Source organism: Eublepharis macularius, chromosome 2, assembly GCF_028583425.1.
Source record: "Eublepharis macularius isolate TG4126 chromosome 2, MPM_Emac_v1.0, whole genome shotgun sequence".
Classification (NCBI taxonomy): Eukaryota; Metazoa; Chordata; class Lepidosauria; order Squamata; family Eublepharidae; genus Eublepharis; species Eublepharis macularius.
In genome coordinates, this window is record NC_072791.1 from 64620128 (window position 1) to 64644843 (window position 24716).

Consider the following 24716-nt stretch of genomic DNA (forward strand, 5'->3'; position numbering starts at 1 on the left):
AAGCCTTTGACAATTTAAACTGGGATTTTATGTTTTTGACAATGGAATGGAAATGGGACAAGAATTTATAAAAGCAGTGAAAGCTATATATACTGAACAAAATGCATCATTAGTGATAAACAGTGACTTGACAGAAAAATTTGAGGTAAGAAAAGTTACAAGACAAGGATGTCCACTTTCACCTTTACTGTTTGTTATGGTGCTAGAAATACTTTTGAGGCAAATAAGGGAAGATAATAGCATCAAAGGTATAAAACTCAAAGGGTTTTCTTACAAGTTTAGAGCTTTTGCAGACGATGTGATGTTTATAGTGGAAGATCCAGTCCAGACATTACCAGCACTGTTAGATAAAATTAAAGAATTTGGAGAACCGTGGCTGGGTTTAGTATTAACAAAACAAAGTTGAAATTGCTCTGTAAAAATATGACAAAAAAGAAACAGGAGGAATTAATGAACGTTTCAAAGTGTGAAGTGGTTCAGAAAACAAAATACCTGGGAATAGAACTATCAGCTAAGAATATAGACTTATTTAAAAACAACTACGAAAAATTGTGGTTACAGATAGAGAGAGATTTGCTGAAATGGAATAAAATGAATTTATCACTGTTGGGATGTATTTCAGTTGTAAAAATGAATGTACTACCTGGAATGATGTTTCTGTTTCAAACGATTCCAATTGTTAAAGATAAGAAGCATTTTGATAAATGGCAAAAGAGGATATCAGAATTTGTTTGGGCAGGGAAAAAACCAAGAATCAAGATGAAAGTGCTGTGTGACCCAAAGGAACGGGGAGGCCTTCAATGACCAAATCTGAGACTGTACCATGAAGCGGTTTGTTTAATTTGGTTGAAGGAATGGGTAAAATTATCTAATTTCAAACTGTTAGCTTTAGAAAGGGTATAATAACTTGTTTGGTTGGCATGCGTATCTATGGTATGAAAAACATAAAATGGACAGTATGTTCCAGCATCATTTTGTGAGGAGGAATGTCTTCATGATTTGGCAAAAATATATGAAATTTATGGGAGAAAAAAGACCTATGTGGATTGTACCGGCAGAAGTGGTGAACCCAAATATGTATTATAAGGGGGAAGATTGGTTGACCTACAAACAGCTATTGTGGGGTGATAGAGACAACCTCAAAATAAAAAGTAAAGAGGAATTACCATTTGATTATGGTTGGTTGCAATATAGACAAATTAAAGATGTATTTGAAGCTGATAAAAGAAATGTGGGTTTTAGATTGGTCTCCAGACCACTCACCATCTTCATTGTCCTCCTGGACACGTTCCAGCTTGTCGATATCATCCTTAAATTGTGGTGTTCAAAACTGAACACAATACTCCAAGTGTGGTCAAACCGGAGCAAAGTAGAGTGATACCATCACTTCTGGACACTATACTTCTGTTTATACAGCCCCAATCCACATTTGCCTTTTTAGCTACACTGCTGTATCACACTGCTGACTCATGTTCAGTGTATGGTCTACTAAGACCCCTAGATGCTTTTCGCACATACTACTACCAAGACAAGTCTCCCCCATCCTATAATTATGTATTTGATTTTTCCTTCCTTAATACAGAACATTGCATTTATCTCTGCTGAAATTCATTTTATTTGTTTAGCCCAGTTTTCCAGCCTATCAAGATCATCCTGTATCCTTACTCTGCCTTCAACCGTATTTGCTACCTCTCTCAACTTAGTATCATCTGCAAATTTAATAAGCATTCACAGGGGTCATTTCATAGAAAAAGAGCTGCAGGAACTCATTAGCATAACTCATTAGCATATGCCACGCCCCTTGCCATCACCAGAAGTGTGTCATTAGCATAATTGATTTGCATATGCCACACACCTTGACATCACCTATCCTGGTTGGTTTGGACCCAATCCTGGCCATTCAGGGCCAAAATTGGAACTAAAATGGCAAAAGGGGGCTGAAAATGGCCGAAAAGGGCATAAAATGGTCAGGATTGGGCCGCTGCTGAGCAGGAGAGTGATCCACCACCTGTCAGAGGCCTGATCCTGGCCATTTCGGGACCAATCCTGGCTGTTTTGGGCTGGATCCTGGCCATTTTGGTCCCAAAATGGCTGAAAGGGGCCCAAAATGGCCAGGATCGGGCCTGAAATGGCTGGGATTCTGCTGCTGCCAGATGAGGGAGTGTTCCCCCACTTGGCAGTGGCCAGATCAGGGCTGTTTTTGCCCCAATTTGGGACAAAACCACCTGATCCAAGCCAAAATGGGCCCCATGGCCATTTGGGGCATATTTGGGCCTTGATCGGGCCCAAAATGGCCCCGATCAGGTCAGTGCTGAGCAGGGGAGGGGACCCTCACCAGGCACCAACTCAATCCTGGCAGTTTTGGCCCTGATCCTGGCCAAAATGGGCCCCAAATGAACGACCGAATATGGCCATTTTCCTGTGTTCATTTCTGCAGTCCCTTTTGAACCCAGAAAAGTCATTCCCAGGGTTGCTGGACCTGAGCAAAGGAATAACCATGAGAGTCAGGGGGCTGCAGTAAGGAGGCCGAAACAGGGCCGAAACAGCCAGGACCGGGTCAGTACCGGGCAGGGGAGGCTTCCCCCGCCCGGCACCAACCTGATCTTGGCTGTTTTGGCCCCAATCCAGGCCGAAACAGGCCCAAAATGGCCAAAAATCAGGTGGGCGGGGCCACCTAACACGTGACCTCTTGGGAGAACTGTGGGACTGCATTCCTGCGCATTCTCTCTCAATTACTCACCACCAACAGGCAAACAAGGCAAACATGGCACACGCACTCCCAGCAGGGTGCTATGATGACATCGCTTTCAGAAGTGATGTCGTGCTGGCCACGGGGGTGCTCCCTTGCTTCACATGGGGCTGATTTTGGACTCAAACGTGCGAAGTGTGGGAGCACTCCCATGGCCAGTGCAATGATGTCACTTATGGAAGTGATATTGCTGCAAAGCAATGCGGTTTTTCTTCCAACTGGAACTTGAGAACATGATTCTAATCTAGCATGGAATTAAGTAAAACCTGACCAAATTTCCAGGCCCCAAATGGATACTGTTACTATCATAAACTTCTCAATTTGTTGTTCTCAGGCGTCGGTTAGTATTTGGATAAAGAGGAGGAAGCAAGCCTCAACCACAATCTCTGAGTGAAAAGGAAAGCAGAACTAAATTGAAGCCTCCCAGCGCAGGCCTGTGGCTCTTTCCCTTTTCGCCTCTGAGGGCAAGGATGGAAGACTTTTCTTTCTGCCTGTACATAACTGCTACATTGATTCACCCAGGTTCCATATTGAATATCCACTCTTCTCTCTTTTGTCAGATGTTTTTATTTATTTGTGTGTTTTGCTTAGTTACTGAAATATTTTGAACCCCCTTTCCTTGCAGTTCAAGGAAGCTTACAATGTAGAACAAGCATTATCCTGTTCCAGACCGTCAGGCAGTGTCTTGCCAGATGAGTCCTTGCTTCTATAAATCCCAACTATAACCAAGGTTGCCAAGTTCCTGCTGTGGGTTGGGGATCTCCTGCCCCCAGCAGGCCTTTCCCCACTGCTGCGCAGCTGGGCAGTGGAATAAAAATGAGAGAAAAATGGGGAGACATGGCCAGCATCTCAACATGCTGAGGTCACTTCTAGCATTACTGGAAGTGATGTCATTGCATCCCCAGTGGTGCTCTAGCATTCAGTCAAAACTGTATGATTAAACTGTAGAGTTTTGGCTGAATGCTAGAGCTTTGCTGGTGAACCCTGACCCAGTGGTGAGTCTTCCGTTGGTTGCCAGCCTCATGCTGGCAACTCTAACTATAGCACATAACATGAAGGAATCTTGAAGAAGGGACACAGAAGCTTGGCCTATGTGAGAATGGGAGGGGGAGCCTTAGAATTTTTCAGTGGGATGTGGCAGAGAGAGACAGTGAAGTTAAGGAGAAAATTAAAGAACAGATAACAGTTTCAGACACGACAAAGATGTGGAGGGGTCAGAAGCACAAGGGATTCAATTTTCCCTTCCCACCCCATCTTCTTCTCTGGTGCACCACGGCAAGAACAGCATCATAAAGTGTACGATTGGGTTCATTAGTGTTTTCTGAGAAGCCAGGAACAATTAGATGTGTTTTGTAAAGTTTGTTTGTTTTTGTTTGTTTATTCATTTTCATTTGTAATCTGCATTTCTCACGAGGACTCAAGACAGATTACATGTACGGTAAAACTGTTCAATCAATCAGTAATCTGATTACAAAGTATGATAACATCTGAATGATAACATTTGAATCTCACAACAAAAATTCCTAGACAAAGAAAACTATTCAGTCAGCCAGCAAAATATGATAACATTTGTCTAACCACAAAGATTCTTAGTGGGGCTGGGACTGAAGAAGTGGAAGAGAAAAACACATTATCCCTAATAGAGGTTATTTTCTGAGTTGATCCATTATGCCACAGCTCTGCTCCCTGTACAAGAAGGCCTTCTTGTACAATTCTCGTTTGCACATTTTGTGAAATGATAGCATCTTGGAGACCTTCCTAATAGCTTCAGGCAGGTCATTCCCTAATATGGAAGCCACCACAGCAAACGTGCATGAATGGGCAGTTACCAATTTACCTGTTTGCAGGTATGATGTTCCCTTGTCCTTAAGCAACAGAAATGGCACCAGAGGAGTTTTTAAAATTCCAAAAATAACTAACTAGTTTATTTACTTTAGAGGGGAACGGTCAAGTGAAATATATCTCTGAGGTAAAATCAGAACATGCACAGACTTCTGTTCTTATGCATTTCACAGATAATTAAATGCTTATGTTTTGAGGCTTTGGTTCCCTTGTTTTTCTCCAAGCACTCTCGTACAATATATTGTCGAAGGCTTTCACGGCTGGAGAATGTTAGTTGTAGTGGAGAATGTTAGTTGTAGATTTTCCAGGCTGTATGGCTGTGGTCTTGGCATTGCAGTTCATGACATTTCACCAGCAGCTGTGACTGGCATCTTCAGAGGTGTAGCACCAAAAGACAGACACAGAGAGATCTCTGTCTTTTGGTGCTACACCTCAAGATGCCAGTCACAGCTGCTGGTGAAACATCAGGAACTAGAATGCCAAGACCACAGCCATACAGCCCGGAAAATCTACAACAACTAACACTCTAATACACTTTATTTTAGTATTCTCTTTCTTTTCTGGAATGCTGGAAAGCACAAACCAGTGCTTTCCTTCAATCATTAACTGAGATCCAAGCTACAAGTGACGAATTACACTTGAATGGCAAGTGAACAGACTCACGTGTATTCCACCCTGTTCACTTGCCATTCACTTGTGCTCCACTTGATCACTATGTGGTCAAGTGGAGCACAAGTGAATGGCAAGTGAACAGGGAGGAATACACGTGAGTCTGTTCACTTGCCATTCAAGTGTAATTCGTCACTTGTAGCTTGGCTCTGAATCTGAAGGTCTCCACAGGCAGTTTCCAACCACACCCAACCAAATATCTCTTCACTCTCCAGAGCTACCTCCCTGCTTGACTGAGTAGGGAAATCTCCTCTCCTTAGAAGATCTACCCCCTTTCTTTGGCATGTTTGGGAATCTGCACCTATTTTTTAAATTTTATTTATTTATTTTCAACTTTTATTCCACCCTCCCCACATTTCCAGCAGGCCCAGGATGGATCTGACCTACTTCCCTCACCTCCTTGCCAACTTTCCCCAGTTCTCCTGCCAGTGTTAAAACTGCTCTCCATTAGGATCTGTCTCCTACCTCTTCACACTCTATTCATCTCTGCTAGGACTGAAAAAAACCCTCCTCTTTCCAGCTCATGCTAAGCGATCAAATCCCTTGGAGTAGCCTGCCACTCAAAGCTCTCTGATTCTATGGGGGATTAACCCTTAAACCCTGCAGCCAGGGCTTTTTTTCAGCAGGAATGCGGTGAAACGGAGTTCCGGCACCTCTTGAAAATACTTGGCAATAGTGCGTGAAAATAATATTATTTCAAAGAATCCCATGTGTTTCTTCCTCATTTACCTCTTGAGAGTTCCACCACCTCTTTTCCCAGAAAAAAACCCTGCCTGCAGCTGTGTGTGCACAGCACTTCCAGGCTTTTTAAAACATGCAATCCACCACTGCAGGGTGGCACCTGCAAATATCTGTCATAGCAGAACATAGCAGGAGAGGCAGTACTGCAGTTATGTAAGTCCAATGCCCTTAAGGCCTTTGTAGGTGATAGTTAGAAACTTGAATGAGCCTGGTTACTAATTAGTAACCAATGGAGTGTCTGTGCCGGATGGTAGCTAGGCCATGGTGTTCTGTACCAAGAGCTTCCAAGTTATCTTTAAAGGCAGACCCATGCAGAGTGCATTACGGAAGCCTCACATCAGGGTAATGCTAGCATGGATCCATGTGGCCAGGTGAGCCAATGTACAAAGCCATCTTCCAAGGAAGCAGAGTGGGTAGAACACCTTTTCCAGCAATAAAATGAGAACCTGAATTTCTCCTAGCCTCTTAACTGTGTCACTGAGATGCAATTGGACCTATCAAAAGTGGGAGGCCCCACATCCTTCAGGGCCTTGGCCTTCCCTGTCAGCATTACCTCCATCTTGTCAGGATTTAATTTAGGGCAGATGATTTGCACAGGAAGGCCTGGAGTTGCTCTGCTTTTTCTATCATTTTGCCCAGGAAAAAGCACATAATGCATTGTCTGAAGTAGAAACCAAGGATGAGTAACGGCATAACTATTCAATCCATACTTAAAAATTACTGGCCTACTAAAATATTTCAGAATGCTACTGTGTTAGAGAGGAAAGTGTTCACCCAAACACAGATACAGACAGTTTCCCACCTCATTTGACTCACTGCTTTTCTCCAGAATTCCCCAAATTGCACGTCACAGAATAACTAATAACGTTCCAGCTTAGGAGAGGACATTGCTCAGTGAGAAAGCACATGTATTACATGCCCTTGTCCCCAGATTCAACCCCCTCTCCCTCCAACAAAAAAGTGTCAGAAGTGTCAGACTAGGAATGACCTGTGAGTGGGACAATTCTTCCCCATTTTTCCACACACACCCAGCGGCTTGCTGCCTTGTAGGGTTCGAAATACGGTCAAAAACAAGCTTAGAATGAATTCAGTAGAGAGAACAGCCTGGAGAGTAATTTGAAGAACAAAAGCAGTCAGTGGGGAAAGGGTTAAATGCTTATTTTCCACTTCCCACCCCTCTCCCTCTCTTCTTTTCAGAAAAAGGCATCCTTGGATCTCATGACATGTATTTGTCCCTAATGCCAGCTGACAGTTACTATAGCCAGTACTGTGCTAGCTGACAACTTTAAGAATGCAATCATAAGAATGCTTTCCTGGGATTAAGCCCCAGGGAATAAAACAGAACTCTGTACATTGGCCTCTTTGACATCAGCGTCTTCAGTTAGACTCTAAGGTTCAGGTCTTACCTTACTCTGGAAGGTCCAATATAGATAAAAACCCTTTGGGTCAACCCGCAGAATCACAGGAGAAGCATTTGTGGTATCCTGAAAGGAAAGCAGATCAGAAACTTTTGTTTATCAATGCAAGTCAAGGGAAGAGGAACTTCAGTCTTAACATACAAGTTGGCTTGGATGGTCTTTAAGACATCTTCCCAGCTTTTAAAACTGTGGCTCTGCTTCTGTCCAAAGACATTTATAAAGAGCAATTTGTCTCTCATTAGAAAAATAGAAACTTTCCTGCAACTGAGTCAGGTAAACATTCTGGTTCTGTCCGTTGTCCTCCTCCATCTCTTTCGTTATCATAGTATTCGTTTAAAAGAAAGGAACACTTGATTTCTGCCAATATGACCACAGATTTATTTGCCCTGGGATCTTCTCCCACATCTCACCTGTTGATTTCTTTTAGAAGAAAATAAGTCAGACTACTTCACAGTCCTCAAGGGGCAGCAAATTTATTAAGGGTCTACAGGAACATGGATTCAACCGTGCAAAATCTAGTGTTCTTAAGAAATAAAATAAAACTCAGAGATCCTGAAAGTGAGAGTACATCTTTGTCCAGAAAACATTCAAAGATTATTAGTTTGGGGGCTGGGTAGCAAAATTTATATGAAGTGAAAGGTAGCTAGGCTGAGTAGTGAAACCGATGATGTCAAGGAAAGAATGGTGCTTCGATCTATGGCTGAATTGCCCTGCACAGCACAGGAGGAAAGCCATGACGAAACCTGCCCTACAGAATGTTGAGCCAATGGACAGTCTAGCCCTGAAAGGTGAAGGTGAAGCCTCCATTTAAGGAAAGCCTGAAGCTGCTAAGTCAGCAGGCAGTGGCAATTGACACAGCTGGATGCATCCAGGTGACAGTTCCCTCCATAGCTGATCCAGCAATCTTGCACAAAACCTGAAGTCAGGAAGAGGATCCTCAGCAAAGAGCTACCACATCACGCAGGCATTTTTACATGCCACAATTTGCACTGAATTTGTTATCTCCAGCATACTGTTTAGACTATACTCCAAAGAGGCTTCTGGTGCATCTGAAAGGCAACAATCAAACCCCTTCAACTGGAGAATTCAGGTCCAACAATAATTTCAAAAAGCGCCCAAGAAGGTGAGAAAGAAGTATTATAGTTTAAATCACCTGAATATATCCTTTGCTTTCCCAATGAAACACCCCACTAACTAGAAACAAAACTGGTACTGAAGGAACAATTTTCTCTGTGGCCCTCTGTATAGCCTGCCAGCCTCAATAGTTGCTCACCACCACTCCAAGCAGAGGTGGGAGAAAAAAATTTAAAACTGGTGACGTCAGCTGCATTACTGCATCACTTCTGGGGGAAACTTCTAGGAAGTAACTTGGAGGTAGAGTAACCAGGTCCCCCTAGCCTCTCAGCAGAAGGTGGGGGACCCAGTTCTTACCTTTCTGGCCTTCCCATGATGATCCTGCTCACGCACGAGCAAAGCACCCCTGTGATGATGTCATTTCCAGGAATGTCATTGCGCAGGCGCACTTTGCGGTGGGCAGATTATGGCCTCAAATGGGCCTGTTTGGGGCCAAAATTGGCCCATGGCAAAGCACAGGAGTGCTCTCTAGGGGCTGCATGATGACGTTACTTCCAGGAGTGATGTCATTGCACCACCCCTGGAGCATGCCCAGTGCTTTCCTGTTCCTTTCCCCCCTGCTGGCCAGGTGAGTGGTGGCGGGGAGGGGGGAGGGTGAAAGCAGGGGATCCCCTGCCCCCACCAGGGGAATGGGATCCCTACTTCTAGGTTTTCTCAGCAAGTGACATAAGGACACAGTTGATGTCATGCCCCCCCATGGCACTGCCCTCACCCTCCAACTGGTTGCTAGGTTGACCTGTCAACCTTACTCTATAAGGAAAGTAGCAACACCAGAGAATAGGTGAGAAGCTTTAATATTATATTGTTGATATTTTTCTTAAGCCATTCCTGAATATGAGAATCAGGTTACTGGTCCTTCTAGCTCAGTAAACTCTCCAGAATCTCAGGCACAGAAAGGTCTTTTCTAACACTGCCTACCTGACATCCTTTAACGAGAGATGCCAGGGACTGCGCCAGGGACCTTCTGCTTGCAAAGATTTTACTCTCCCACTGAGCCATGACCACCTGCAAGGCAATGAGCCAGGAGGCTTGTTCCACTTTAAAATATTGTTTTCATATTGTTGTAATCTGCTATGGGAAGGTAGGATATAAATATTTTACATAAAAGTGTATTGGTTAGGGTTGCCAGCTCCAAGTTGGGAAATTCCTGGAGATCTGGGGGGTGAAATCTGGAGAAACCTGGAGAAAGTGGGGTTTGGGGAGGGAAAAGACCTTGGCATGGCATAATTCCATAGAGTCCACCCCCCCCAAAGTAGCCATTTTCTCCAGGTGAACTGATCTCTGTGGCCTGGAGACCAGTTGTAATTCCAGGAGATCTCCAGCCACTACCTGGAGGCTGGCAAGCCTAGTATTGGTTTAATCTAGACTGACATTTTTAAACAGTACTTTCAGACACTTAGCAAAACATACTCATGTGACTTCAGCAGTTCTAGCTACTTCTCCAAAATTGCTTGGAAGGTCAGAATTAGTGCTGTTTTCAACAGCAATTGAGACCTGCACACTCTTCTGCCAGGCAGAATTACAGTAAAGATAAGGGATGCAGAAGGCTCTGCTCTACTGTATAGATGGATATCAAAATGGCAGTAATGCCGTGAAGGTGAGAATTCTCTAATTTTAGAGAATGTTAAAATACAGGGCTAATATCAATAAGATGGAAAGAGAGTGGTTTAGTGCACTGACATTGCTATAGAAAGTCAGTATTTCCCACCTGCAACGAATCCCCCAACAACAGAAAGCACACCAGCAGCATGAAAGTAAAGATGATGGAACTGAAAAGTTCCTCTTTGGAGCCTTGAAAAGTTTCATCAGAACTGGATTTTCGCATTTGGACGGTACTAAAACATCAGGATTTGATCTGGAATTCTCGCTGTATACAATGCCTGCTAGGACTTTGCCATAGTAGGTGAATTAACACTGTCACTGCCGCACATTGTCCTATGATTTTTTGGAAGTCTCTGCACATGTGCAGTGATAGGTGGTGATGCCCAGGCAATGTCACACATGCTCTGAATCCTCTAAATCATCACATGGCAATAAAAGATAATAAAATTGACTTACGCACCATGCTGAAGACCACTAAACATATGTTTTATTGTGCATGTATAATAGCTCTCTGTACTGACGTGGCATGATGAAACCCCCATATTATGTCATTGGATAATGTAATTGTGCCTTAAGTTCATGTACACATGGTGGGACCTAGTGTAGCCTTGAGTCTATGAGACTATGCCGAGTTCTGTAAATATCTGATTTGCTTCAGCAGCAACAAGTTCCACTTGGAGCATAATTCAGTGAAAATTGTACATGAAGGGACTTCTCATGTTCTGAGAATTCACATACATTTTATTCCAGTAAGAAATGGTGAGGATATGATGTATTTGCCAATATTCTGCACTAACGTCAATTTAAGTAACAAGATGTATACATTTCATTCAAAGTGCAATCTTAAAGAGATCTATCTCAGCTCTGCATCTTTCAAGAGTGCCAGAATATATGCAGGATATGCCTATTCAGACTTAGCATACTGTACTTTGGAAATATCCCTCTTTAGATAATTCATAAAAGCTAGGCAGTTCTGTATATCTATAGTCCTGGATGGTTTTAAATCTGCTCTGCAGATGGTTCAATATGAACTGATTAGGCAGAAAGTTTACAATCTGCTTTTATCTCCATCTTGACCGAGACTCAGAGTAAGAAACTCCATACAGTTCTGCACAAGTGCTCCAGTCCCACAGCCATTCTCAAACAGAACTGAATGTGTGTTTCTTTTGTTTTGGGAGCAGAAGAATGGTAGCTCCCCACATTCACACAACATGTTCTTATATCTAGTTTACTCTTGCTAGCTTGTGTGCATCCAAAACAGGAAGAGGGTGCATTATTCCTAGTAACTCTTTCTCTATGTTCAGAACTGGTGTTTGTGCACACTAAGAGCTGGTTTACACAATTTTTTTGTATATGCAAGTAGTTCTAACCATCTTTGGGATACTTAAGAGAACAAATGTAATGGATGAACTAAGCAGTCAAGGATGTAATCATCACTTCCACCTCAAACATGAACTTGGAGTTGCCAGGCGACCTCAGGCACCCTATTAACTCAGCCTCACTCCCTTGCTGCTGTGCCCCACGAAGTTCATCATAACATTGACTGTGATACAGCCGATTGCTCAGATAATTATGCAAAAAAAAATATTGCTTGTCCACAGGAGTGCTTTTACACACACACACACACACACACACACACACACACACACACACACACACACAGAGAGAGAGAGAGAGAGAGAGAGAGAGAGAGAGAGAGAGAGAGAGAGAGAGAGAGAGAGAGAGAGAGAGAGAGAGAGAGAGAGAGAGAGAATTAACGTGTATGCATGCACATACTTTGGAAAAAAGGTCCTTTTTCTTGTTTGCTTGCAGGACACCCAAATTAAGTTGTTGCTACTCCCAGGCCAACAGCACATGCAGTTACAGCAAAAGCCATGATACTCACATCATCCCACTTGATAAAGCGTTCTCCCTTGGTCAGGTACTCCTTCACCTCAGGGGGCATCAGGATAGGGCTGAGCACCGACATTTTGGCACACCAGTCTTGCCCTCGGATTGTGAGACTCTCTTTCTCTTTCTCTCTCGTTCTTCCTTTCTGCCCTTTGGGCCTCCTCACGTGGTGCTCTCGGCTTCTTCAGGAAGCCAACATGCTTTATAAGCTAGAGAAATCATGGGGATGGCTCCAAAAGCCCGATGAGGAGACACTGATCTGCATGGCAAATTATCAGCATCCAAAACAAACCGGTGAGCTCTACCAGGGCAAAGGCCCAGGGACTGTGGGATGGGCTGTCAGAGTCGAGCAACAAACTGCTCAGTAAAGCTCTGCAGAAAGCCACAAGCCAAAGCTTCCTGTTGTCAACTTCCCCATAAATGCTTCCACTTATCGCCTCTTAGTGTCACCAGCTGATTCATAAAGTATTTCAAAAGGGTTAAAAGAATTTCAAAACTCACTTTCAAAATTCTTTTTGGTACTGATCCATATTGTTACAAGCTAAGGAACATGCACACAGCCCAGCACACAAACAAACAAGCCACCTGTCCTGATTACTGACTCTCACAGCCAGCAGACAGGGGTAGTTTCCAAGCATCAGAGCTGGACAAATCGCGGTTCCAAGGTTCAGGCATGAGTTAGGCAACACTGACAGCTTACAGTCCAAAGGGGTATTCCAGGAATAAGGTTCTCAATAACAGGCCGAGGTCAGAGACAAGAGAATCAATTCCAAACACAGCAGCAAGGTCAGTAGTAAGCAGACACGTTGCTTCCATACAGCCACTCCTTCTCTGCTGCTTTTAAGCCTCACACTGCTCAGCATCATGCACCTGCCAGCTGTCTCAGTCCTGCTCCAGCAAGTGCTCATCATCACTGTTGATGCTGGTGTGGTGTTGTGCTGCTAGCCGGGCACTGTGCCTTCTGGCTGGAAGGTCTCTCCTTGCCCTCCTCTGATGGTGTTTCTGAGGCTCTGGTGACAAGGGGGGAGAACTGGCCAGTGCCTGGCTCTCTGTGGCCGGCCCAGGGCTGGGAAGCTGTGGGGCCAATGTGCTGGGATCTGGCTGTGGGTCTGTCTGATCCCTCAAAGACCACCTCCTCCTGTGGTGCCTCTGCCACTGGCCATGGGTCTGGGTCAGGTTCACTGGCTGTCTCTTTCTTAGAAGAGTCCTCTGCATCTCTTTGCTCTGCTTGGTTTGGCTGGTCCACAATACCACCCAGTGATAGATTGCTAAAGTTGCATTTTTAGCAACAAAACTCCTCCCTTGAAGCAAATTTGGATCAAGAACTGTAGCTAAGAGGCTTAGATTTAGCCACTAGAGCATTTTTTTGCAAATGGAAGGATTTCTGTCCATGAAGTGTGACTTTTTTGCTTCCCCTTTCCTGCTGCAGCTGTTCCCCATGGTGGGGGGGGGAGGTTAGAGAACAAAATGCCCTTTGAAATGAGGGTTGGAGGGAGAGAGGGAGGCAAGAGAGATGCTCCCCAGGTGGAAATCCTTTTGTCTATGGAAATGTGGTAGACCCAAGTTGTCACAGGCTGGGCCAGCCCAAGCAGGGTGGTTCAAGTCCAAACCTTAAGGCCAAAGTCAAAGGGGAGTTCCAAGAGCAAAAGCCAAGTCAAACCGGTGGTCAGAGCACAAGATAAAGCCAGGAGTGAGTCCAGAGTCCAAAAGCAAGGTCAGGCACAGTCCAAGGTCAGTCACCGATACTGCCAGGTCCAAAAGCAGGCACAGGCAAGGTTGCTTCCACGCCCAGCAGTTCCTCCAGACTGGCTCTTATAGCCAGGCATGGTTTTCAGCCAGCTGCTGGGGCTCTATCCTGCCACTACTCATCATCACTCTCCAGCAGCTGGCGTTGGCTTAAGAGGCGAGCACTGCGCCGTCTCTCCTGCAGTTCCAGTCTCTGGCGCTGCCTGCGGCGTTCCTTGGGCGTGGGTGAACCTGGGGGGGTGGAGGCTCTTGGCTGCGCTGTACCTGTAGAAGTCCCTGGCTGAGCTTCCTCTGTAGTATTGGAGCTAGAGGGTGCTGGTGCCTCAGCTGCTGGCTGTAAGCTCTGATCAGCCAGCAGCTGTTGCTCCTGATTGCTGGCTTCTGCTGAATCAGGGCTAGGGCTGGCTACACAGGGCTCCTCTTCTCCTGAGGAGTCCTGGCTGGCTACACGAGGCTCCTCTCCTCCAGAGGAGACCTCACTCTCAGAGGTCATGGGCCATGACACAAGTGAAAGATTTCCTACTTGTAGACTAAATGAAAGCTCTGTGAGATAAAACATTACTACATCCTATTCCTACCACTCTTCTTTACAATTGTAGAAATTTGCAGCTGTACTGACATGTGTGAGGCGGGTGCTGAGGGCAAATAACTCACTTCCACACATAAGTTTGGGAGAAAACAAGCCATATTTTATTGGTTACAGCCATTGGAACTTTGGCGTGTCATAGGGCACAGATCCCCAGCATTGACTGACCCACTTGCCATTCAGTGGAACACCTCCAGCTGCCTGGCTGGGCACCAAACGTCTGTCCCAGGTACAGCCCTGATAATTTCTTACCGCTTGGAAGGAAGCTTACCATTGAACCCTAATCTAAGCATGTGCCCTTTGGCTTCTCCCCAAGGGGTGAGCCACCCAGTCGGTGCGAACTCGCTCTAGTGGATCTGGTCCAGTGCCTCAAAACCACCCACAAGTTGTGACAAGCACCCCAGCAGATGCTGGCTACCTCAGGGAGGTGGGATGAGACCATCTTATCGTCAACACCATGCAGAATGGCGATGAGACCCCCAACGAGCTGTGTGGCAGCAAACAGGCTCCACCTCCCCCCAAGATGCCCAGTGTCCCAATAGGGCACCCACAGGAGCACAGGAGCCTCGGGGCCTTACCACCCCATCCCATATAATGGTGGCCACCTAGCCTCTGAAAAGATGGACCTTCACCTTGCCTCACCACCCTGCTGCAACCTGGCCTGCTGCTTAGTCAGGAAGGCCCCTTTTAATTTTCGATCTTTAATTTTGATTAGAGTCTGATTCCCCTGCTGTACCATTAAAGCAGTACGGTACTCTTAGAGCCCTTTAAAAAGAAAGTTATCCCACAGTAATGCTCTGCTGTTTCATGGATGTGGCTTTTAATTTCACTTTTAGTTTTTTTGGGCGCTGCATGAAGTTGTCTCTCCAGCAGGATACATTTCCCTTGAGTTTTAAAAAAGTGGCATACACAATCCCTCCTGCCCCCAGAAGCATATAATTATAGTCCTTTTACAAAAACATGCAGAATCTCACTCAGCTGAAAAAAATGTGTTAGGTGCTTGCTTTAGGAACAGACAGCATTCTTCCGCATGCGGACAGTCTTGTGTGGCTTCTCTGTGGCTGTGGCTGCCAATAACTGTGCAGCATGCGGCAATGGGGCTTCCCACAGTTTCCCCCTAGTCCTCCAGCACTGGCCAGCGCCATCCCAGGCACTACCAGGGCTTCTCTGTTTTTTTTTTAATTGGCAATTGAATATCATTATAACATGATAACAATCTGTGTCTGAGAATTCACTGAATTCTCAGCTTTCATTTCAAAAAAAGAGTACATATCTAGTCCCTTTCATTGTGAACATACAAGGCAAAAGGCATATAACTACAATGGAAGGGGCTAGGGACTTACCCTTAAAAAAAGAAAGCCAGGACTTCAAATAACCTGATTGTCATAACTCCAATAATATTCAGTCAGTGATTACTAAAAAGCTCCCCCAAGTAGTGATGGGTGGGAATGGGCACCAGAGGGACAAGGCTGGGAAAATTGGCTGCCAGAGGGCATAGATGCATCATGCACATTCATCTTTATAAGCAAAACACCCTTAACATCCCAAGCCAGCAAGTCCAGGAAGAGTCTCTCTACACAAGGCATCTTACATGGGGATGCTCAAGGGAAAGATCTTATACTTGTTCTCCCATTGTGGATACACATGCATCGCTAGGAAGACAGTGTATACTTGAATATAAGACCACACAGAAAGTAAGTCACTTGACTGTCCCCATGTAAGACAGCTTGTGTAGAGAGACTTGAAGATGAGGCCCATCTTAATGGGAAATGGGTAAAGATTAGTATCTGGACAGTGAAAGACTCTAAATAAAAATTAAATTCCCTTAGAGCCATAGGTGCATGACTTGAGTTCTCTTATCAGTCCCTAGGTTCCCCTCCAAGGGCCTCCTGGGCCCCAGTATTCTGGGTAGGCAGCAGGCAATCTCTAAGTTCTCAGCAACCCATCAACGACAATGTTGATGACACTTTGAGTAACACCACAGCTGTTAAAACGACATAAAACAGATACGCATTTGTAGTTTTGATTAGGGTTGCCAACTTCATCTTGGGAAATTCCTGGAGATTTGGGAGCAGTGCCTGGAAAGGATGGGGTTTGGGGAGGGAAGGAAGGAAGCTCAGTGGGGAAGCGATACTGTGGAATCTTCCCTCCAGACTTGCTATTTCCTCCAGGGGAACTGATCTCTGTAGCCTGGAGATCAGTTGTAATTCTGGGGGAACTCTAGGTCCAACCTTGAGGTCGGTGACCCTAGTTTTGACACGCACTATCATGGAGATGGGGTTATGCTTCTCTCTGGACATTTGTCTTTGGGTGTTTCCAGCTCCAGTTTTGTGCTGTCAGCCAATACAAAAGGATGCTCAATAGCCTGCAGCAGCAGTGAATAGTGTTTGCTCCCACCACAGTGGATCTTACACATTTTCTCCAAGGGAACTGGTCTCTATTGTCTGGAAATCAGTTGTAATTCTGGAAGTTCTCCATCCTCTACACTAAGAGGCACTGATCGTGTACATTAGGCTTTCCTGCATCAAACTATCAGGAACCAGAGACTGCCCAACATATTTTGGTACTTGGGTCAGAGAAGAAGAATAAAATTTTGTCCCTGGTCTGGGTGGAGATTTGGGTCAAAGGAGGAAACAAACCTGATGTGGAGTTTGCCGAGAATATTTTGCCTCTTTTGAATAAAGCAAAACACAGGTTGCTTAAACAGCCTTTTTGTGTCTAAGTGATTTCCATCTGCAAGCTGTGATTCCACAAGTTTCCTCCTATGAAAATCAGGTGTTAAGTTACAGTCCTGACTGTATTCTATGTGCTATGCAAAAACATTGTATCAGAGAGAACAGAGATATTCTCCTCTAAAAAAACCAGATGACAAAAACAAGAAAAGATTGTGCATTAAAACAATTTCCCAATAGGCATCTTTTGTGCTAAAGGATGCTAAGTGATGCAGATGTGTACTTCTGAGCTCCAGCATGGCTCTTCTCCCCCTCTAAAGGACACCTTGGAGACTCTTTGGTGCGTATGCATGCAGTTTCTACGGAACAGCTGGGATGACTGCTTCTCTTCCATCAGAACTAAAATCAACCTTTCCCATAAAACAATAGGTATTGTTCTTAAGACAGGTGAAAAGCTGCAATCTCTAACATTCCCCCTCCCCCCACTATACACAAGTAATGTATTCCTGTTTCTGCTATGATCCCACAGATATGGATGAAAAACACGTTTTGGATGATGTCGAAGAAACAGCAGAAATCAGCAGCGCACAAACAGGTAAGCAACTGCTGACCACTAACACGTTCCATGGTCTTCCCCCACCCTCTCCCTCAACTGCATTTTTCATTGACTTTCATTGTAGAGACTGCCTCAACTCCACCAAGATCTGCTCCTCCTCAGAATGTGGCCCAGTTATCACCTGCCATGCGCCTTGAGAATGCCTGCAACAGGAAGCGGCAGGTTGCTCTGCTTAATGAGGTGGCTGAGAAGATGCTTTCACAATGTACCAAGGAAGACCTGGAAGACAATATGAGGCACAGGCAAGCCTTTGAGGCAGAGCAGCATTGGTGCACACAGCTGCTGCAGGAGGACAGCAAACGTCACTACTTCTGGAGACTCGGGAGGACAGAAAGGTCTTCCAAGAATGCCCAGAACAAAACATGGATGTTCTGATGGAAGTGGTTGCAGCATTAAAGAGCCTCACAGACCTTATGGTTCAGGAGTGGAGGGAATCACATTGTCGACAAGATAATACAGGTATTTCCTCTACTGTGCAGGAACAACGCCCCTGCAGGGAGCCCCCTACAAAGCATTCATGTACTGTTAAATGGAAACAGAAGCGTTCCCTCCTTCTGAGGGCCAAACTACAAGTGACGAATGACACAGGTTGGACACTTGTCAGCTTCCCTCAAGTTTTGATGGAAAATGTAGGCAGCTTGGTGGTATGTTGGACAAGTGACAGTTGAAAAGTCCATTGGACAGCAGTCGGAGAGCCAAGCTGCAAGACCAAGATGCCTACATTTCCCATCAAAACTTGAGGGAAGCTGACAAGTTTTGACCTGTGTTATTCGTCACTTGTAGCTTGGCCCTAAGTCCAAGAAGTACATGGTGATCCCAAAACACCAAACTACATCATGCAATGTAATTTTAAAAACTTTGCGCTGAAATCTTTCTTTTCCTATATTTTTATATTTTGCCTAACATAACTGGGTGATCATCTCACCTTTTGACAATGAAAAACCTATGGGCTCAACAATGTAAGCAGCTGAACAGTTCTCCATCCACTGCTGCTCATCCCAGATGAGTTGTCCCACCAATCGCTGCTTCTCAAATAGATCCAGTAGCAGTGGGGGACAGGCACTCCAGCAAGAGCAAACCATCTTCTGTTTGCAGCCCAAAGGAAAAGCTTTGATAGTCCGCAGTGCCAAGGAAGACCTAACATAATGGTTTCGTGTGGAAACCTTCCTCAAGAACATGTTGCAGGCTCAATTGAATGCCTAATACATATCAGGATGACCTGAATCAAGGCCAACAGTAAAGCTTTGGGAACCAGCATGTTTCTTGAAAACTGGAAGCAGACTTTTGAAGGCACACCAGAGTGATTGCTAAAAACTGCAAAGGCTACCACAAAAGTATGCAATGAGAAAAGTCACTCAATAGCACTTGGGTGATTTCCCATCAAAAGTCTGCAGCCTATAATTTCTACAGGTTTCTTGGCAGGAGCGGAACTGTCCAATCAACTAATAGTAGAACTTGTAAGGGGAGGGGAATGCTGGGCACCTGGTGTTGCAACATTGCAACATTACAATGCATGCCCAAAAGTTAAAGAAAAATAGTTACATGGATCACAAAGGCTGGAAATCCCAACACTACACCGACACTTCCTCAAACGTCTGGAATGAAAAACTGAATCCACGCTGCACAATAAAGAGGGCAGGAAAACCAAGTCAAATCAACACTGATTAAAGCAACTGCTTATACATTTTGGATTTACTCATGTGTAGAAAAGCCCACTCCTTTAAATTTTGAATTCAAATAGTTGTATGAAATATTGCCCTCTAGTGACCAATCTTTGTAACTACAAATACCACCATGAAAGGGTACAACAGATCCCATTTTATTTATTTATTTATTTATTTCCATCATTTATATTCCTTGATGGGGACCCAAAGCAGCTTACATCATTCTCCTCTTCTCCATTTTATTCTGGTGTGCAAAGTACTTCAACCAAACCTCTTCCTATTCATGCTGGGCCAGCATGCCCTGTCCTTCACTTCTCTGTGATACCACTTGCAATTATGGCCACCATTATCTGTGCACAGTTTCTGGCAAGCAAAGTATTTTCAGAGTGCATTACCTTATGCCAAATGCCTCCAGTTGTGCCAATTAGATGCTGAGCCAAAATGATCTTAGGCTTCTTCACCTTTCCCCCCCAAACATAGATGCTTAGCAAATGTAAAATATTCATAAGTATTGATGTGTAAGGTATAAATCTTATTGAAAATGGAGGTTTGATTGTACTGAACTGTGTAGCTTGCTATCCACCCCCCCCCCCCCAACCTACTTGCCTTTTGTTTTAAAAAGTAAGCCATACATGCATACCACAGTCTTGGGATCCTTCCAGTCCTTGATCCTCCTCCGCTGCAGAAATTTTTAAAAAATTTGCAATGCAGAATTTCCACCCTCCCTCCTTATCCATTTTGTGATAGGTTGCTTGTTGTTCCTCCAGTCCAAAACACTAGAGTGCAATCTATGAAAACCTAACAGGCACTCCCCACAAAATGCTATCATTCTGCTCTCTTTTATTTCAGATCGATATGAATTTCTGTAGTGCAACTAGCTTTATAGCAGAGCTATCCATCCTAGCTTCCTCCTAGTCTTACTGGTGCTGTTTCTCCTCCTTCTGCAACCGATTCATGCTATAACAAACACTGTTTAGCTATAGTTGAAAACATTATAAAGTTGCTGCCCACTCACTTGTGCACGTGCAACCGTCTGTCCAAAGAATCACACTCAAATTGGCCATTTGGATTTGCTGTCAAGAAATGAAGGCACAAGTACAGGTAGCAGGCCATGGAAACAACGTTGTCCTGGTTCGGGGACAGGGGAAAGTGGTTGTACCTTTGACTGTACTTAAGAAGGCACCTTTAGGGCATAACTCAGGTCTTCACAAACCCATTGGAGGAAGTTGCATATTTCATATAGTGCTCCCTGTCTTGTGATGAGGTGAGAATTATCTTTGGATCCCAGCTGGAGAGGCCGAAACCAACAACTGGAATGAGAAAACGAACTGAACATTCATTAACAGGCCCTTGAGGAACACCAACTTCCAACTCCCTACTCTCCTTGTGGGCCACCCATACCTAGCTCTGAGGTAGTTCATCAGGAGCTTTTTGTAAGTCACAACGGCTTCTCTTAACGAGATCTGCTTTTCAGAATGGGCTTGGATTCTAAATGCCATAGCTAGCCTTCCCCTGTAGGTGGGGCTGACACATTTCCATGTGAGACTTTGAAGAAATGACTAGAAAATGAATAATATCCTTGTGACCCACAGAAAAGTCTAGTTCAAACATCAATGTGCTTTTACTGTCTGAATTGCTAGCATCAGAAATATAAACGCTATATGCAAACAGTTATTTCAGTTCAGATTTTAAAGCTGCTTTAACAAATCTTCAACCTACTTGTAACAAGTATTTTTAAACAAATACATACCTTCTTGAAGCCCCCCCCCCTTGCCCCCTGAAAGCACTCTGCTGTATTCAGCATCAGTATGGAATGGATGAGGCAAACTACAGCCTGTTCAACAGCTGTGGCTGCCTATGAGCTGAACCTTGGATCTGTTGACTTGTCCACCATCCCCTCTGAATGGCTGTCAAACAGCTTTGCTGCTGGGTGGAGGTGGAGTTTCCTTTCCATACCAGAGGAAATCTTAAGTGGCTCAGCTAAGTAGAGAACTGCCACTTCAGGAGATACTAAGCACCAGTTAAAACCCACCAGAAGTGTTCCTGTTCTAAAAACAAGTTCTTTTTCTTGATATGGAAGCTGTAAAGTCACAAATCGAATGCCTGTTTTGTAAAAAAGATAGGTAGGTCAAAGCTGTGTTCCAGGTAGGGCAGAGCGTTGGCTTGGCTGGGACTATGGCCCAGCAGGACTGGGATTTACTATTATGGGAAGCGTGCCAGCGAACTGGAGCCCTGCTGGGCTTGGGCCACTGCCATAGTATTATTACCTGGGGTTGTTCCAGCTTTCTTCCATAATTGGGCTTTGTTAAACTCCCTGTTTAGATTGCTTTGAAAAGGGGGGAAACATATTCATGGGAGGCTAGTTCACTAACAATCACTTGGCTGTGTGGCCTAAATGGCATTATCCATGGCTATTATTCATGTTAGCTAAATGCAAGTAATGTATCAGCTAAACACTAGCTGCTGAGCCATGGTGAGAGCTACTGCCTATCAGAGGCAGCTGACTGGCTACTGTGGAAACAGGATGGAAAATGATGGGCCTCCTAGTCTGATCTATGAAGGCTCTTTTTATTCTTCAATTTATTTAAAAGGTTGTTCTCTGCCTCCCATAAGCACTCTCAATGTGGCTTCCATTAAAATATTAAAACAATGAATAAAACAAATAATGTAAAAGGCCTCTAATTGAACCAGCAGTCCAGGGGTTTAAAACCATTATACAGACTTCTTTGTTGACCACAGAGCCCAATATAATTAGAATACAGAGCTAATATGAACCAGAGGGAAGGCAAGAGTCTCACAGTGCAATCCTAAACAGAGTTACATCCTTCTAAGTCCATGGAAGCCAATGAATCACAGAATCACAGAGTTAGAAGGAGCCATACAGACTGTTTAGTCTAACCCCCTACCCAATGAAGGATGAGCCTAAAGCATCCCTGTCAAATATTCATCCAGTGTCTTCTTGAAAACTGCCAGTGAAGGGGAGCTCACCACTAGACATGGGCATGAGCCCCCAAAAAATAACGAACCAGCGGATCATGGTTCGTTGCAGACGACGATCCTGAATTCGCGAACCGCAACAACCATCTCCTGTTGCCGAATCAGTTGATCGTTCATGGAAGCCAAAGTGGAGCGCGCTGGTATTCCCAGCGATACAGGAACAGTGGGTGATGCCGGTGGCTGCCGGGCCTAGCGGGCACGGGGAGGAGGCGGGGGGTCTGGCCGCTCACTGGCGGCACCCCCCATGTGCCTGCCCGCCAGGCCAAACTGGAGCACGCTGGTATTCCCTGTGCAGGCAGGAACAGTGGGTGCTGGCGGCGGCCACTGGGCCTGGCGGACATGAGGAGGCAGCAGAGAGCTGCCTTCCCTTTAGGGGGCGGGGGGTCTGGCTGCTCACTGGCAGCACCCCCCATGTGCCTGCCCGCCAGGCCAAACTGGAGCGCGCTGGTATTCCCTGCGATAGCAGGAATGTGGGTGATGATGGCGGCCGCCAGGCCTGGCAGGCACGAGGAGGCAGCATTGAGCCCTGGCACCAGAGAGGGGGAGGGACTAGAGCTCTAGCCCACCACTCCCACAGACCTGATCAGATCAGGCACTAATGTGAGCCCTCAGCCGAGGTACCCACCGAGCTTGGCCCCAGGGCCTGGCAGCAGCCCTGGCACCAGAGGGAGGGAGGGACTAGAGCCCTAGCCCACCACTCCCACAGACCTGACCAGATCAGGCACTGACTAATAATAATGTGAGCCCTCAGCAGAGGTGCCCACCGAGCTTGGTCCCAGGGCCTGGCAGCAGCCCTGGCACCAGAGGGAAGGAGGGACTAGAGCCCTAGCCCACCACTCCCACAGACCTGACCCGATCAGGCTCTGATCAATAATCAATGTGAGCCCTCAGCCAAGGTGCCCACTGAGCTTGGCCCCAGAGCCAGGCAACAGCCCTGGAACCAGAGGAGATAGATCCCTATCCCCCAAAGCCAAGCTCAATTGTACTCTCAGGGCTAGCAAGTGGCAAGCAAGAGCTCTGTCCCACTCCACTGCTCGCAGAAAGTGAAACCCAGCCTTGGAGACCACGGCTATTTATAAGCATGGGTCCCATTCAGCAACACAGGAGGTCTGTGTTTGGCCATCAGAGCTGCCTATCAGGGTTTGTAGGGATGAGATTGGAGTGCCCATGGCTAAAGAACACCCCCTTCCCCCTCCCTCCCCTGGGTGTCTTCTCCCAACTTTTAACTGCTTTGCAGCTCTGTGGTTGGAAGGAAGCCCTGCTGATCAAGGAAAGCTGGGCTTCCATTCGGGTTTCCAGGGTGACAGGAGGGCAGACAGAGTTCAGGCATTCCCCTGGCTCCGTTGCCAGGGGAATAGATTGCTGGCGCCTGAGTGTCTGGCTTCCCGAACTGCACCCAAATGCAACGAACCAAGCCTCTCCCGACCGCTGGTTCATTGGCCGTGGACAATCACGAACCGCCGGGTCATGATTGCGCGATCGCCATTTTCGTGGGTTTTTGAGGTTCGTAATGTGGTTCGTGCCCATCTCTACTCACCACCACGACCTGCCTTGGCAGCTGATTCCACCTCTGAACTAATCTGACTGTGAAAAAGTTTTTCCTAATATCCAGCCGGTACCTTTCTGCATGTAATTTAAGCCCTTTGCTTTGAGTCCTATCCTTTGCCGCCAACTGGAACAGCTCCTTGCCCTCCTCCAAATGACAGCCTTTCAAATATTTAAAGAGAGCAATCATGTCCCCCCTCAATCTCCTCTTCTCCAAACTAAACATTCCCAAGGCCCTCAGCCTTTCCTCGTAGGGCTCAGTCTCAGACCCCTGATCATCCTCATTGCTCTATTCTGCACCCTCTCAATTTTGTCCATATCCTTTTTGAAGTGGGGCTTCCAGAATTGCACACAGTACTCCAAGTGCAGCCTGACCAAGGCAGTATAGAGAGGGACTATGACCTCCTGCGATTTCAATGCAATGGCCCTTTTGATACAACCCAAGCCTGAGTTTGCCTTTTTTTGCCACCGCATCACACTGACTGCTCATATTTAGTTTACAGTCCACTCTTACCCCAAGATCTCTTTCGCATACACTACTACCCAGAAGTGTATCCCCCATCCAGTATTTGTGCTTCACATTTTTGTGGCCCAGATGTAATACTGTGCACTGATCTATGTTGAATTGCATCCTGTTCACAACCGCCCACTTCTCCAGAGTATTCAGGTCTTGTTGAATTAGTTGGTTAGTCTTAAAGGTGCTACTGGACTCTAGTCTTTACTATTTTGAAATCAAAGTGGGGATGAAACCGTGGGTGTTTGCCACTCCTCCCAAGAGATTGACTATGTTTAGGATTGCACTTTCAGTCATAGCAAAGGGGAAAAAACCAATACCAAACCAAACC

The 24716-nt window shown here is 45.5% G+C and overlaps 1 protein-coding gene across 4 annotated transcripts in view; it reads right to left on the minus strand.

Annotated features, from left to right (window-relative positions):
* PLCB2 (phospholipase C beta 2) overlaps positions 1 to 12362 on the minus strand; it is a 93415-nt gene extending 81053 nt beyond the window's left edge. For all 4 annotated transcript variants that reach the window (XM_054972226.1, XM_054972225.1, XM_054972224.1 and 1 more), the window contains exons 1-2: positions 12041 to 12362; positions 7408 to 7485 (exon numbers count right to left, since the gene is read on the minus strand). In XM_054972226.1, coding sequence (XP_054828201.1) covers positions 7408 to 7485; positions 12041 to 12124 — 162 coding nt within the window. In that variant the 5' untranslated portion in view covers positions 12125 to 12362. The remainder of the gene's footprint in view (positions 1 to 7407; positions 7486 to 12040) is intronic.
* Positions 12363 to 24716: the final 12354 nt, after the last annotated feature.